Below are 15,838 nucleotides of genomic sequence, written 5' to 3'. Positions count from 1 at the left end.
GTGTCTTCCAACCCGCGGGGCTCCTCTTCCGGCACTGTATCAGACAGTGTTCCACTGCTATTCATAAGGTTTTCACTGGCTAATTTTTTCAGAAGTAGGTCGCCAGGTACTTCTTCCTAGTCTGTCTTAGTCTGGAAGCTCCACTAAAACCTGAGTCTCTACATCCTCATTAATACTTGGTATTGCCCACCTTTTAAAAAATTTAAATCTGATGTCTATGAAATGGTATTTTACTGTGGTTTTAATTTACAATTTCCTCATTACTAATGAGTTCAGCATTTTTTCATATTTTTATAAACCATTTTTATTTCCTCTTCTCTGAAATTCCTTTATCTTTTGCCCATTTTTACTGGTTTGTCTTTTTCTTAATGATTAAGAGCTCTTTATTCTGGATATTAATCTTTTGTTGGCTGCATGCAGGGCAAAATCTCCCAGGTTATGGCTGTTATTTTCCCTCACTTTACAGTGTTTTTTAATGAAGAGAATGTGCTCATTTTAATGTAACCAAATTTACCCATTTTTCCTTTTTGAGATTAGTACTTTTTTGGGTCTTAAGAAATCTTCCCTCAGGTCACAGTGTATTGATTCTAAAATTTTTACAGTATTCCCTTTCACATCAAATCCTTACTTCACAGGAATTGCTTTGTGAACACGTACAGTATAGGAGAGGGCTCCAATATAATTTCCAATCCAACACCCACTATAGCCTAGTCCATCCTTCCTCCAAGTCTACAGTGCAAATCCTTTGTGTATCTAGATCTGGTTCTGGACTCTCTGTTCTATTCCACTGGTCTATTGTCTATTCCTTTGTTCAAGCGTACTATCTTCATTACTATCACTTTACATAATAAGTTTGACATCTGGTAGGAAAAATCTTCTTGCCTATTTCCTCAGGGGTCTCTTAGCTGTTCTTGGACTTCTGCTCTTCTATACAAATGATAGAATCATGCTGTCAGGTTCCATATCATAAAATAGTACACAGCCATCTTTAATCATTTTTTCCCTTTGATATATATACTTATTTCACACAACTATAAAGCATATATATTTTATGTATTTTTTCTAATAATCAACATTTTTCATGTTTTCACATGGTCTTTATAAATATTTTTAATAGTGTGTAACATTGCTTCATACGGATATCAAATAATCAAGCCATTTCATCACCTACTGCTAAATACTTAAGACTCTCAAAATTTTCTCATTATTATAAATAATGCTTCAATTAATTAATCTGTACATATATGATTTCTTTGACTTATTTCCTTAGGATATAGCTCCAAGAGTAAGCACAACAGTTCTACATATTTTAATGGAAAAAGCTTAAAACATAAGATTCTCTGAGTCTGAGGCAAAATGGACAAAGTGCCAAATACAAACTAAAAGTGAAAAAAAGAGAACGGCTCTTCAAAGCAAGTGCCTTCGGCAGTGCTTCCTCCCTAATGGGACCAGCTTCTCCTTCTTTCAGTATTCTACTGCCCATCTCCGGGCCACTCACTGAAAACAAAAATCACCCCTAACTCAGTATCTCTAGCAGAGAGCTCTATCAAGTCCCAGAAGCACAATGCATCATTCATGAAATGTGGGCTCCAGACCACGGCTGTGGGGGCTCAACATTGCTGACTCCAGAATGGAGCACTGAACTAAACACCTGCCAGTTTCTGCAGGTGCTAGCCCTGAAAGCACTCCACTGACCCAGAGAGGCACTTAGGGTGTAGGGAGGCCTAGCCATCAGTTAAGCACCACCATCCCACTGCGCTAACTGGGCCACCCTGGCTTGCTCCCCTGCAAAGGTTCCTCTAATCCTGCACAATCTTAAAACGGAGATCTAATTCAATCATCATTGATCCTGTAGCACCTGGCGGAACTTTTAAATCGCTTCAGCAGAAAATCTCTATGACCCGCTTTCAAAGAAAGGCAGAATGACCTGTTGCACTGATAAATGCTGCTAATATTTGTTTTTCTGCAAAATGTCTATATAATAGCACCTAGACTGTAAAACAAAAAGTGCATGGCATAAACGGGGGCGGGGGGGGGGCTTCCTTAAATGTTCTCTCATTCACTCTTTAAAAGAGACAGAAAATATTTCTGATAGCCTGAATTTCTTTTTTTACTCAATATGAACCACACAAAACAGATCACTTACAGAAGAGTCAACACTTCACTAAGGTCTTAATTCTGCCAAGTCCAAAACAATTAAGAGAAAAAACAAGCAACTGAAGCAATGCAAACTTATTTCAATAGCATTCATGGCAGGACTACAGGTAAACAGCATTTTAAAACCCCAAAGAAAGTGAGGCCACTCTGAAAGCCACAGTTCACATTTCCCGTTACAGCTGCAACATTTTCACGGAGTGAATCTTTCGGAAACCATGGAGCACTACAGCTCCACATACGGCATTCTGCCAAGGATAATCAGCCAGAGAGGCCAGTAATTATCCACGTGGGCACAAGGAAGAGAGCTGGCACCTGTGATGGGCCAAATGGACCCACTGATCAAGTATCAGAGGCACAAGGGAGTTTGCACTAGACAATTTTACTGAGGTAAATTTCATCTCAGCTGGGGATTTCATTCAATTGTTCACCCAACAAAGTCTTCTTGCGTGCCTATATGTGCCAGGCAGCTGGTCCTGGGGGTACAGTAGGGACCATGCTGTGTGGCCTGATGGTAACTGCCAATGGGAAAAGGTGGCAGCAGAGAAGGGGAGTCGGGCAAGGCTGGCGGGGTAATGCACACAGCAGCAGCGTGAGTACCACGTCTGGGTGTGCCAGGCGCAGGTCTGCACTGTGAAAAGCTCACTGCAGCAGTGATGAGACAGGGCTCGCTCACCACCACTAGCAAAGATTAATACATCAACACACGTGCACTGGTCACAATAATGAGCCCCAGACCTGCATCGCGGGACAACAAATGCACCTTTTTTGGTTACAGAACGGAGCTAAACTAAGCACCTGCTGGTGATGAGCCCACATCTGAAAAACCTACAAGCGTGTTTGAGTGTGAACGAGAGCATGACATAATCTAAACAACTGTTGGCACTGGCTGCCTCAAGACAGACGGGATTCAGATGCTGTCTTTATAAATCTGTGCAGGTATCACTCGTTAAGATGAGCGTGTGCTATACTGATAACCTAAAATAGTCAATAAAAGAAAGTAAACCTCAAAACGGGAGAGTACAACAAGGTTAACTGAAGGAAGGAGGCAAAGAAAGAGGCTAACTCTACAAAAGAATTTCAAAAAAGAAGCCTGACAGTGCAGCAAGGAACCGGAGAGGGCAGAAGATGGAATTCCCGGCCCAGAGGGCAGAGTATGGCCACAGAAAGGACAGTGTAACAGGAGGCCAGGAGTACAGAATGGCACAGACTTCAGCAAGTAGTGCCAGTTTTCTGTGATGTCATGAGGTCATCTACTGGGAGGGGTCAGGAGTTGCGAAGGGGGAACAAGCGGTCTGGACACAGAGAAATTTGGACAGTGTAAAGAGAGGTGTCCTCAGGGGTGCAGGCAGTGCTGCGGAGGCAGGAATTTGTGGAGCAAGCCGAAGGCTCTGCTAGGAGGCCCTCCCTAGAGGCCTCTGGATGCCCAGGCACAGAGGGGTACTAGGGGGCTGGGAAGGGTGCTGCTGAACTGCCAGACCAGAAATCCAAGCTGGACAAACCAGGCTGATGTTTCAGGGTGCAGAGGGGTCCCCAGGGCAGGACTAGTCTTGTTTGCTGATATCACCCCAGAGCTTAGAGCCCTTGCTGGCCACTAGAAAGCAGATGCCCAGTAAACCTTGTAAATGCATTTTAGAAAACAGAGCTCCTAGTAGTATTAAAAAACTGGAGTGGTTTAAGAAACAAGTATGAAAACTAGAAGGCTCTGGTCAGAGTGGAAAAGAATTGGAGGAACACTTTGGCAAACACTCATGTATTAGGTTAGCGTGCAAGAAGAAAGAGGTTTTAAAGAATTAATGATCTCTTAACTTGTAAACCAAACTGGCTGATTCTCAGGCTATTATGCTCTGCAGGCAGGAATCAGACTGGAAGACAGTCGAAGATTTACTGCAGCTCGGCCTGCTTCCCTCTTCTCCTAAGTGGAAAGAGGTATTGCCAGACACACTGTATTCCATCCACCATTCGGTGACGACGCCACTTAAGACTCACCGTGATATGATTGTAAATCAGCTGAGACCATCCGAAGAGGTCCGCCAACCTATAGAACGCCGCCAGCTTACAGCGCAGTAACTTCTCCCCTTTGTCATAGGCAATAGAGTCAGAGCCTCTCAGGTCATTCACAGGAGTCACCATCCCAAGACCTGAAACAAAGAAAAACAAAATGCAGACATCTACCATTTCTTATCCAGTAACAACGGTTCTGAGATAGTCATCATCTACATTAAGCCATGAAGTAAGTCTCAGAAATTTTCTAAACACTGTGTTCTCTAAGATCAATACAATTAAGTTAGAAATCAGTAACAAAAACAGAGTAAAACAAAATGAACACTTGGAAATTCATAAGTTCTTTCAAACTCATCGCTCAAAGAAGACACAACGGAGGCAGCCACTGCGGCGCTTAGGAGCACACACTGGAGCCTGTGCCAGGGCTCACAGCCCGGTTCACGGCTTTCAGGCAGTAAGTTCCCCTTCTGTGCCTCCATCTCCTCATCTGTAAAAGAGATCATGAGAAGGACAGCTCTTCATTCTTTTATCTGGAATTCCAAAATCCAAACAGATCTATAAAGTTCAAGTTCTACGTGAAACCCAACTGAACAGGCTGAGAGGTGACTTACAATCTTTACTAACATCTTAGAATAAACAGCCAACACGTTCCGCTGCAGAAACATCAGTATGTTTGCTTACAAGACGTCCTGCTGGGGGTGTGTACACAGATACATACTGACATATACATTTATATATATGTATACACACTATTCCTCTCGGGAAAAAAAACGAAAAGATGGGGCGGGAAAAAACTTAATAGTAAGAGTGAGAAAAGAGGGACAAAGCCACAAATATAGCGGAGATTACAAGACGAAGATTTCTACCTCATGACAATACATTTGAAGGTGAAAAAGAGGCCAATTTTCCTTAAACCCATACACACAGACACACACATGCACACATGCAGGTTCAAGTCTAACGTAACTGATTTAAGAGCATTCAGGATAATAGCTCTCAGCAAACAAGGAACAGGAGGGAACTTCCTTAACTTGATAAAGGACAGCTACAGGAAAATACCACTGTCAGACATAATGACCAATGACAGGTCCCCCTAAACCAGGAGCAATGCCAACATGTGTGCTGTCTCACTCTCACTAAATACCGTACTGGGGTCCTGGCAAATACGAGGCTGGAAAAGAAGTAAATACACATTGAATAAGAAAAAAAAATAAGCATTTGATTGCAATCCCATTTGGTCATGATGTATTACCCTTTCTACACATCGATAGATTTGATTCTTTTTTTTTTTTTAAGTATCTCGAACATGTAGAAGAATAGAGAATACAATCACGTATCCACCATTTTGATTCAGCAGAGGGCAATCTTCTGCTGCAGAGACTTTATTATTTATTTTCAAAACTGAGCTGAAATTTAAATAACGCATGGAGAGCCACTTTAAAGTGGACAGTCCAGGGGCAGTTAGTGCATTCACCATGCTGTGCGGCACTCCCTCTCTCTAGTTCCAAAACTTTTCCACCACCCCAGAAGAACGACACCCCACCAACCATTCCCCTGCCCCCATCCCCGGGCAAGCAACCATCTCCTGTCTATGGATGTACCTATTATGAATATTTCATATTTAAGGAATCACAGGTGACCCTTTGTGTTTGGCTTCTTTCACTTAACACAATGTTTTTGAGATTCATCCAAGTTGTAGTATATACTAGGACTTCATTCATTTTTATGGCTGAATGATATCCTGTCCTAAGTATATACGGAGCCCTGGAGGCATGAGGGAAACCCTGGTAGCGTAGTGGTTAAGTGCTACAGCTGCTAACCAAAAGGTTGGCAGTTCGAATCCACCAGGCGCTCCTTGGAAACTCTACGGGGCAGTTCTGCTCTGTCCTTATAGGGTCATTATGAGTCGGAATCGACTCGACAGCATTGGGTTTGGGTTTGGTTTGGAGGCGTGGGAGTTGCTGCTTGGCTTGGCTTAGGACTAGGCTGCTAACCAAATGGGGATGCAGTGGCTCTATAGGAGAAAGACCTGGCCATCTGCTCCTGTAAAGATTCCAGCCTGGAAAACTCGATGGGGCAGTTCCACTCTGTCACACAGGGCTGCTCGGAGTTGAGATTACAGCCTAGAAAACTCGATGGGGCAGTTCCACTCTGTCACACAGGGCTGCTCGGAGTTGAGATTACAGCCTGGAAAACTCGATGGGGCAGTTCCACTCTGTCACACAGGGCTGCTCGGAGTTGAAGGCCGACTCGACCACACATGACAACAGTGTGCGTACACACTGACATTCATTTGCTGACAGGCATTTGGGTTGTTTCCACCTTTCGGCTATTATTAATAATGGTGCTATAAACATCTGTGGACAGACTTCTATGTGAACATATATTTCATTTTCTCCCGTTCTGTAAGTTGTCTTTTCATAGTTTTGATCAGGTACATTGATGAAAAGCTATTAATTTTTTTTCACTATACACAGATTTTATTTAATAATCCAGACACCAGCCTAAAGTCCAAAGAAATGCTTAAAAAGTTCAAGTGTATTTTAAATGTCAAATAGATTTACAAGTTTTGTTAAAATTGCTTTCTTTTTTAATTTTACTGTGCTTTAGGTGAAAGTTTATAGTGCAAGTTAGTTTCTCATTTAAAAATTTATACACAAATTGTTTTGTGACATTGGTTGCAATCCCTCCAATGTGTCAGCACTCTCCCTCATTCCACCCCAGGTTCCCCATGTTCATTCCTCCAGTATTCCTGTCCCTTCTGCCTTCTCGTCTTTGCTTTCAGGCAGGTGTTGCCCGTTTGGTCTCATATACTTGAATGAACTAAGAAGCACGTTCCTCACATGTTATTGTTTGTTCTATAGGCCTGCCTAATCTTTGGCTGAAAGGTGCCCTTTGAGAGTGGCTTCAGTTCAGAGTTTGCCAGGTGTTCAGGGGCCAGAGTGTTGGGGGTATTAATTTTTATTAAGACCAATTTCTTTCATTTGCTGTTTATGTTTTTGGTATCAAATCTAAGAATCCATGGCCACATCTGAGGTAATAAATATTTAGCCCTAGGCTCTTTTCTAACAGCTCTTCTGTTTAGGCCATTGATCCATTTTGAGTTCATTTCTGTACACAGAGTGAGGTAGGGTCCAAATTCGTTCTTCTGCATGTGATTATCCAACTGTCCCAGCACCATTTACCAAAGAGGGTATTCCTTCCCCATTGAATGGATTGTCAACCTTGCTGAAAATAAATTGGCCATAGATGTTTGGGTTTATTTCTAGACTCTCAGTTCTACTCCATTGGTCTATATGTCTATCTTTATGGCAGTACCACACTGTTTTAATCGCTTAATTTGTTTAAATTAGAAGTGTGACTCCAACTTTGTTCTTCTTTTTCAATACTGTTTTGGCTATTTGAGGCCTCTTCCAATTTCATATCAACTTGAGGATCAACTTTTTCATTACTGCAAAAGGGCCACTGGAATTTTGATATGGATTACACTGAATATGTAGATCACTTTGGGGAGTATTATCTAAAAAATATTAAATCTTTCAATCCACGAACATGGAATGTCTATTTAACTAGGTTTTCTTTAATATGTGGAAACCCTGGTGGGGTAGTGGTTAAGTGCTACGGCTGCTAATCAAAAGGCCAGCAGTTGGAACTCACCAGGCGCACCTTGGAAACTCTATGGGGCAGTTCTGCTCTGTCCTGTAGGGTCGCTATGAGTTGGAATCAACTCAACAGCAACAGGTTTGTTTTTTGTTTTTTTTAAATTATCTATCAACAATGTTTTATAGTTTTCAATGTACCAGACTTCTGCCTCCATGATTAAATTTACTTCTAGGCATTTCATTCATTTGGATGCTAGTATAAATGGAATTGCTTTCTTAACTTCCTTTATGAGTTGTTCACTGCTAGTGTTTAGACACACACAGATTTATGTACACTGCTATCGTACTCTGCAACTTTTATAAATCTGTTTATCAGCTGTAATACTTTTTTGGTAGATTCCTTAGGGTTTTCTACATCATAAGATCATATCATCTGCAAAAACAGTTTGACTTATTCCTTCCCAATTAAATGCCTTTTATTTCTTTTTCTTGTCTAACTGCTCTGACGAGGACCTCCAATAAAATGTCTACAAGCAGTAGTGGTGACAGCAGATATCCTTGTCTTGTTCAGATCTTTTATTTTAAATAGCTGATTTTTAGACGATTTTGCAAAGATGGTGGCTATAGCAGCACAGTTTTTAAATCTTCTTAAATCCCCATTCCTGCACAAAAAAAAAAAATTAGTGAGAGTAACTAAGATAGCAAAACAAAAACTCAAGAATGACATCTACAACAAAAAACGCAGACCCATGAACCTGAAAATCTAAGAGGGTGGGCCTAGCACAGATAGAATGGATGATATCAGGGTCTGTGCAGAACAAAGCAGCAGGAGGCCAAGGGCCATCTGACAGACCTGACTAAGAAGGACCAAGAACTCACTGGAAAGCTCAGAGGGCCAATGTGAAAACAGCAGCTGAGCTCAAGGGGAGTTCTGCACACTGTGTTGCCGTGTGCCATAGAGTCTATTTCAATACACAGCAACCCTATAGGACAGAGCAGAACTGCCCCATGGGTTTCCTAGGCTATCCTCTTTACAGGAGCAGATCTCCAGGTCTTTCCTCCCATGGAGCTGCTGGGCGGGTTTGAACCACCAACGTTTCCAGTCAGCAGCTGAGCACTTAACCATCTGCACCAGCAGGACTCCTCTGCACAATTTAACCCCTACATAACCCACAAACTAAGGATATCCAAAACTCTTCCAGGATAAAGTCCCACACTGAGAAACTTGTGAAAATTAGAATCTAAATTCAGCAGCACAGTACTACAGAGAAAAGGGAAGAAAAGATCCAGATAACAGCAGGGGAGGGAACAGAGTCAGATCTCATTAAATAAGCTGCCAATCTGTTTACATGTCACAAAAACAGCTGGCTGCATAGCCATGGCATTAGAAAAGCTTTTCTGACCAGCCTCCTTCAGGAAAACTAATTTTATACTAACATGAGCAGGAAAATATCATTATCAAATGCCATGCAAAATTTATTATAAGAAAAAACGAGCAGAATAACATCACTACAGATAATAAAAGCACACCAGAACAACACAACCAGAAAACAGACGAGAACAATAACCTATTATTTCAAAACAGGGTAAAGACATTAAGAAAACAATAGAAGATATGAATAAAAATGAAATCAAACTAGAAAAATTCAGACATTAGGTGTTAGAACATAGAAGCAACTAGAAATAAAAAAAAATAATTTAAAACATAAATAAAACTAGAAGTTACATAAGAGTAAATAAACGCAAGAGAAGCAGAGGGAGGACCCCTGGTGGTGCAGTGGTTAAGAGCTCGGCTGCTAACCAAAAGGCTGGCTGTTCGAATCCACCAGCCACTCCTTGGAAACCCTATGGGGCAGTTCTAGTTCTACTCTATCAAAAAAGGGTCACTATGAATCAGAATGACCTGATGGCCACGGGACTGGATCTATGCAAAGGCCTAGAAAGAGCCACCCAGTGACAATGAGCACCCCTAGCAGCCAGAACGAACTTTCATTTCCCACAAAGAGAAATCAAGGTTTCTTAGAGAAGTGGCCGATTCCAGATCTGGGGCAGGAAACGTACAAGGTGAGGCTGGACCATCTCGTCGCAGCAGACAGCAAGGAAGCTGTCAAAGCCTGTGAGCTCACAAGGACTCGGGTCAACCTGAAGCGGCTCCTGAGGCCAAAGACCAGACAAATCTGAGCATCGAAAAGGTGAATAACTTCAATGATTTAAACTCATTAAATATGATTAAATCCATGAATTCAAAATGATACTACGAAAATAATCTATTTGGTCGCCTCTGGGGGATAACAGAAAACCAACCTATTATTCTGAAAACTATAAAGGAGAAAAAACCAGCCGTGGTGGAGTCGATCCCGACGAACGGCAAACCTAGGAGCGTCGGGGGACGTGCGCTCTGCAGGGTTTTCAGTAGCTGGCTTCTTTGGGAGCAGCCTGTCAGGCCCTTCTTCCAGGGCACCTCTGGATGGACCCAAACTGCCAACCTCTTGGTTCACAGCTGAGCAGCTACCCATCTGTGCTACACGGGGACTCCACAAGGAAGGAGAATCAAGCATTTGCCCTGCCTCTCCTGAAGAGCCAAAGGGAAGTTCCTCCTCGCAGCAATATTCCAGCTAACGGATACGGAAGGGACGATGGGATTAAAAGGTCCCCGTCTTGGAGCCCTGAGTAAACGAAGTGCTGTCATTAGCTGCTGTAGGGCCCGCTCCGACTCCTGGCAACCCTACACATGACAGAACAAAACGCTGCCCGGTCCTGTGCCATCTTCACAACTGCTGGTATGTCTGAGTCCATAGGCAGTAGGGTTTGAGTCCATAACTCCTATCCTCCACAAATAAATCACTAGGATTTTCTTCCTAGTCTGTCTGCCAGTCTGGAAGCTCTGCTGAACCTGTCCACCACGGGTGAGCCTGCTAGTACGTCAAATACCAGCGGCATAGCTTCTAGCATCCTAGGAACATGCAGGCCACCACAGTGTGACACACTGACAGACGAGTGGTGGTGGCAAATCAACGGACCTAGGCACTGGGCATCAATGGCTGCTAAAACAAAGAGGAACAGCCAGATGAACGTACCTCCTGATAGAAAACACAGCACCAACTACGACGCGGCAGATCTTGTCAGAAAACTGAATCTAAATTCGATCAAGCTCTTAGATTCAACTACCAAGTTACTGGGAACACAGGAGACTAAGAGGCATGCTCACTGTACCAGGGAGACGGAAACAGCAGTATTCAAACCGTGGGAACAAACGTTTTTAAATAGAGAGGGAGAGAGAAATGCTAATTAAAAAAGACTTAAGAGATACTTAGAAAACACACAAAAACTAAACCACAATATTTAGGGATGGAAGTTTGGGTGATAAAACTAAAAAGAAAAGCAAAGGGGTGACTACCATATAATCAGGATGGCAGCTCCTTTCAATAGGGTGAGAGGAGGATTAGGGCAAGTGACTAATAAACCTTTATTCCTTGAGCTGGGTGGTGGTTATAAAGGCATTGTAAATATGACCTGAGGGCAGTGTCTGACTCCTCTAACTTCACAAGGGGGAAAGAGAACCAAGATCAACAGCCCAAGGCTGATTCCTATGAGGTGGAGGCCAAACATGTGTCCTCTCTCTGCCATTGTTACCAACTCTGACTGACACCCACCATCCCTCCCACAGCACTCTCTACTTCTCCGTTAGGTTCAACAATTCACGGCAATGTCCACACAGAACTCACAGACCATACTCACGATTATAGGGTGCATTGGGGAAGTAACAGGTTACAATTCAGGCTCAGGAACACTCAGGATACAGTTCTTCCATCAGGACAGCCTCTTCCCAGCCATGCTCACTGGCATGCTTCTCCCTGGCACCACCCCCCCGCCCCGGCCTCTGCCCAGAAGCACTCAGCTTTCTCCCCCCGTGGGCTGGGAAGCCCACCACGCCATCTCCTGCTGCTGGGTCTCTGCTGCTGGGTCTCTGCCACAGCTTCTCATGGTCTTCAACCCCAGCAGGATGGCAAAATTGACCAATCCCCTTGGTAGGCCACCATTACCCTATTGCACAGTCCTGCCCAATCACTTGGGTATGAGTTACAAAACCATGGATGGCTAGAAAAGTCACACAAAAGTGATCTAATCGCACTGCAGATGTTTACCTTACAATTACTCATAAGCTGTACACATCACTTGTTCTATGTCATTTTCTCTATGTTATATTTTACAACAACAACGGTTAAAAATTTGTTCTTAAATTTTTACTTTTAAGAAACAAACTGCTAGGTACAATTAAAACTAATTAGGTTTCTTTCTTGTCTTCTCTTTTTTTTTGGTGTGGCATTATGGAAATGATGATTCCCTTTTCTCTGAAGAGACAACAATATGCAAGTCAAATGCATTATTCTTCCATTATTTAACTCATATCAAAGGCCCCTGAAATTCATTAGGAACCCACGTGAAAACTGCACTGGCTGCCATTTGATTCCAGGATGGAGGTTAAGCCAGTAAATTAATGTAGTGATTCTTCACACTCTCTCGTCATTAATGGAATATCACCGCTGTTGAATGGCAGGCAGCTTCTAAGACAACTATGGAACTGATTAACATAAAAGCCAGGTCATCTAATAGGCACCAATGCCTTACGTGGTCAACAAGAAGCCAACTATCCACACGGAACCATCAGACGCTGATGCGGGGCATAACACCCAGCAGGCCAGGTCAGCTGACACTCAGGTTACCCTGGGCTCCACCTTGTCACGACGCTTACAAACAGCTCTGGCAAAGCTCCACTTTTGCACAGCTCACCATTCTTTGCTCACATTCATCCATCCAACATTTTTTCTCTGCCTTTCTTTGGGAATTTCTGTTTCTCATTAGTTTGCAAGCAGCAATGAAGAATGGTGGGTAAGAAATGTTGGTCTGGCTAAAATTAGTTCATGCAAAACTAATGTGCTATTCTGTAAGCATTATTTCTGTGTACTTTGTTTTAGTTCATAAGGGGTCTGAGAAGTCACATAAAAATCTCTCACCGGCCTGGGAATAACAGAGTCATGCTAGCTCATCAAAAAGGATTTTCTTAGGTGTGCAGTCTCCCTTTTACTATGACTAAAACATGTATTTCAAAATACTCAGTTCTATGTATTCCATAGTTGCATGGCCACTTTACATATAGAAAGCTTAAGAAAATTTTACCTGGAAAATCACAAGCATATATAAAAATGTAAGGGACCACTCACTCATGTTTAAGGCAGCCATCCCTCCTTGCGGAGCTGCTGGGTAGACGTTTGGGACATTGGTGGTCATAAAATCCGCAATCTGCTGTAAGGCCAAGAGGCCCGTGGGGTTCTTCCCCTTCTTAAATTGCTCCTGTATCATCGATTCCAATTCTTCACAGAAAGCCTAATAAAAGGACAAATTAAAACTGTGAGATACTATTTCTTTTTGTTCCTTGGACAACTATCACATAGACCAATTTTTTGTTTGTCTGAATCCAGTGCTAAAAAGGGAAATCGATACTCTTATAGTTGGCTACTGACAGCATAAACTGGTACATTCTTTTCTGGAAAGTAATTTCACAGTATAAAAGCTTAAAACTCTGAAGAGGAATTCTATCCCTAGAAATCTATTCTAAGGAAAGAATGAATGTTGTGCTCAAAGAATCATTTATAAAGATGTTCTTGCCAGCATTACTAAGAAAAGGGAAAGACAGGTAACAGGCTACATTTCGAAAAATAAAGGACTGATTAAATACACTGAAACAACCTTATAATTAAGCATGGAGCGCAGAAAAAAATTAGACGACATAAAACAGCTCTCGATATACTGAGTAAAAAAGGTTACAAAGCAATACAGTCAGTTTTGTAAGAGTAAGTACATACCTAAACAAAGGACTAAAAGCACATCAAAACGTTAATTGCATTTTCTAAAACAACAAATTTTTTTAAACTACTTTTTAAGTCACAAAAGAAACCCTAAGAGATTGATCCTTTATCAAATAATCCAAAACTAAGCAAAAACGTCACTATGATGGTGATTTTAACATAAAGTCACTATTGTAACCGTTGTACAAAGACAGTGCTGCATGACCTGACGATGCGACCTAGAAGACAGCCACGTGTGGTATTACTGTGGTCCACAGCGCTGATCATGGCACCAGGTCAAATCAAACAGCCAGGTACTGTGAAAGCCTGCTATGTGCCTGGCACCATGCTAGGTATTTTGTAGGAAATGAATTTTTAAGTGGTTCCAATATATAAAGCCCTCTGGAAAAGTAATAAGAGAAAAAAAAAAGGAGAAATAAACACCTGTGGTGTAGTGGTTAAGAGCTACAGCTGCTAAGCAAAAGGTCAGCAGTTAGAATCCACCAGGCGCTCTTTGGAACCTATGGGCCAGTTCTACTCGATCTTACAGGGTCGCTATGAGTCGGAATCGACTCGACAGCAATGGGTTTTTGGTTTTCAAAAGGAGCCCTGGTAGCACGGTGGTTAAGTGCTTGGCTGCTAACGGTAAGGTCAGCAGTTCAAACCCACCAGTGGCTCCAAGGGTGAAAGAGCTGGTGATCTTCTCCTGCCAAGATTATAGCCTTGGAAACCCTACCGGGCACTTGAACTCTGTCCTAAAGGGTTGCTATAAGTAGGAATCAACTCCATGGCAATGGGTTTTTGGGTGGTACAATGGTTAAGTGCTTAGCTGCTAATCAAAAGATTGGCGACTCTAACCCACCCAGGGGCTCTGCGGAAGAAAAGACCTGGAGATCTGCTCCCATAAAGACTACAGCCTAGAAATGCCTGTGGGACAGTTCTACTCTGTCGCATGGGGTCACTATGAGTGGAAAATTAACAACAGTAGCCTCCTTTATGACTGCTCCACAGAGTCTTCTTGGCTGTAATCTTAACAGGTCACACATAAAGTTGCTATGAGTCGGAACTGACTAGACAGAAACAGGATTTTATTTTATTATTATTATTTTTAATTTTAACAGAGCAGGTTCCCAGACCTTTCTTTTGTGGCACTACTGGGTGGGCTGAACTGCCAACCTTTAGGTCAGTAGTTGAGCGCAAACATTCACGCCACCTATGGAAAACTCCATGGAGCAGTTCTACCTGTAGGACATGGGGGTGCCATGAGTCAGAATCAACCTGATGGCAGGGGACTTGGTTTCATTTTTTTGTCCTTTATGATAGAGTCCCTCTTGGCGGCTGAAAGGCTGCTGATTCAAATCCACCCAGAGGTATCCTGGAAAAAAAACCCTGGTGATCTACTTACTTCTGAAAAATTAGCCATTGAAAAGCCTATGGAGCACAGCTGTGCTCGGACACACATGGGATTGCCATGAGTTGGAATCGCCTTGGCAGTAACTGGCCTGCCATGTATAAGGCCCTGATTTCCTGTGTTAAGATAAGGTGATTAGGCCACAACAGAACGTATGAACTGAAGTATCAGAGGAAGAAGAGGACTCTCGACAGAGAAGCAGCTTCTGCTCTTACTGGGCTCTGCAGGATCATGGACACCCGCTTCTTCTGCTCCATCATATTGAAGTCCTGGCGAAGGTCTGGGGCCATGTTCCTCTCTCGCAAGTATTCTGGATTATTCTCATCCACCCTGTCAAAGTATCTCTCCTTGTGAGGGGCTGTGGTTGGCGGTGGTGAGGTCACCACGGCAGCTCGAGTATCACCATTCATTGCACAATCCTTCTAGGCTCCTACAGAATCAAAACAAAAGAACTGATTGTTTTTGGAGTCAATGTCCAGCCGTGTTTCATAAAACGAGCACGTCAGCCCGATAAACACACTCTTCAGTGAGAGGGCACTCCGGCTCACTCAGAGTGGCAGCCATGACGTGGGAGGCTTCTTTGTGGCCTCACAGGCACGAGGCTGACCAGCCGGCTCCCAAGCTCCCAGTAGCCAATGCTTTTTTTGTCCTGATCATTGTTCTTCAAGGAACAGAAGGAGAACAATCTAACAAAGCTATCATGTCCTCTGACAAATCTAAAAAGGGCCAGATATCAAACTCTGGACCACGGGACAGTTTCAAGTCCTGGTACTGCCCCACACAGGCAGGATCTGTTTATAGCAGAAGAGCTCATTTCTGGA

The 15,838-nt window shown here is 42.8% G+C and overlaps 1 protein-coding gene across 6 annotated transcripts in view; it reads right to left on the bottom strand.

Moving 5' to 3' along the window:
• ADD1 (adducin 1) overlaps nt 1–15,838 on the bottom strand; it is a 103,953-nt gene that overhangs the window by 30,015 nt on the left and 58,100 nt on the right. For all 6 annotated transcript variants that reach the window (XM_010591342.3, XM_003411254.4, XM_023549690.2 and 3 more), the window contains exons 2-4: nt 15,233–15,447; nt 12,983–13,145; nt 4,144–4,295 (exon numbers count right to left, since the gene is read on the bottom strand). In XM_010591342.3, the coding sequence (XP_010589644.2) occupies nt 4,144–4,295; nt 12,983–13,145; nt 15,233–15,427 (510 nt within the window). In that variant the 5' untranslated portion in view covers nt 15,428–15,447. The remainder of the gene's footprint in view (nt 1–4,143; nt 4,296–12,982; nt 13,146–15,232; nt 15,448–15,838) is intronic.

Source organism: Loxodonta africana, chromosome 5, assembly GCF_030014295.1.
Source record: "Loxodonta africana isolate mLoxAfr1 chromosome 5, mLoxAfr1.hap2, whole genome shotgun sequence".
Classification (NCBI taxonomy): domain Eukaryota; kingdom Metazoa; phylum Chordata; class Mammalia; order Proboscidea; family Elephantidae; genus Loxodonta; species Loxodonta africana.
The sequence above is the reverse complement of the archived record's forward strand: the minus strand, read 5'-3'. Positions and strand labels throughout refer to the sequence as shown.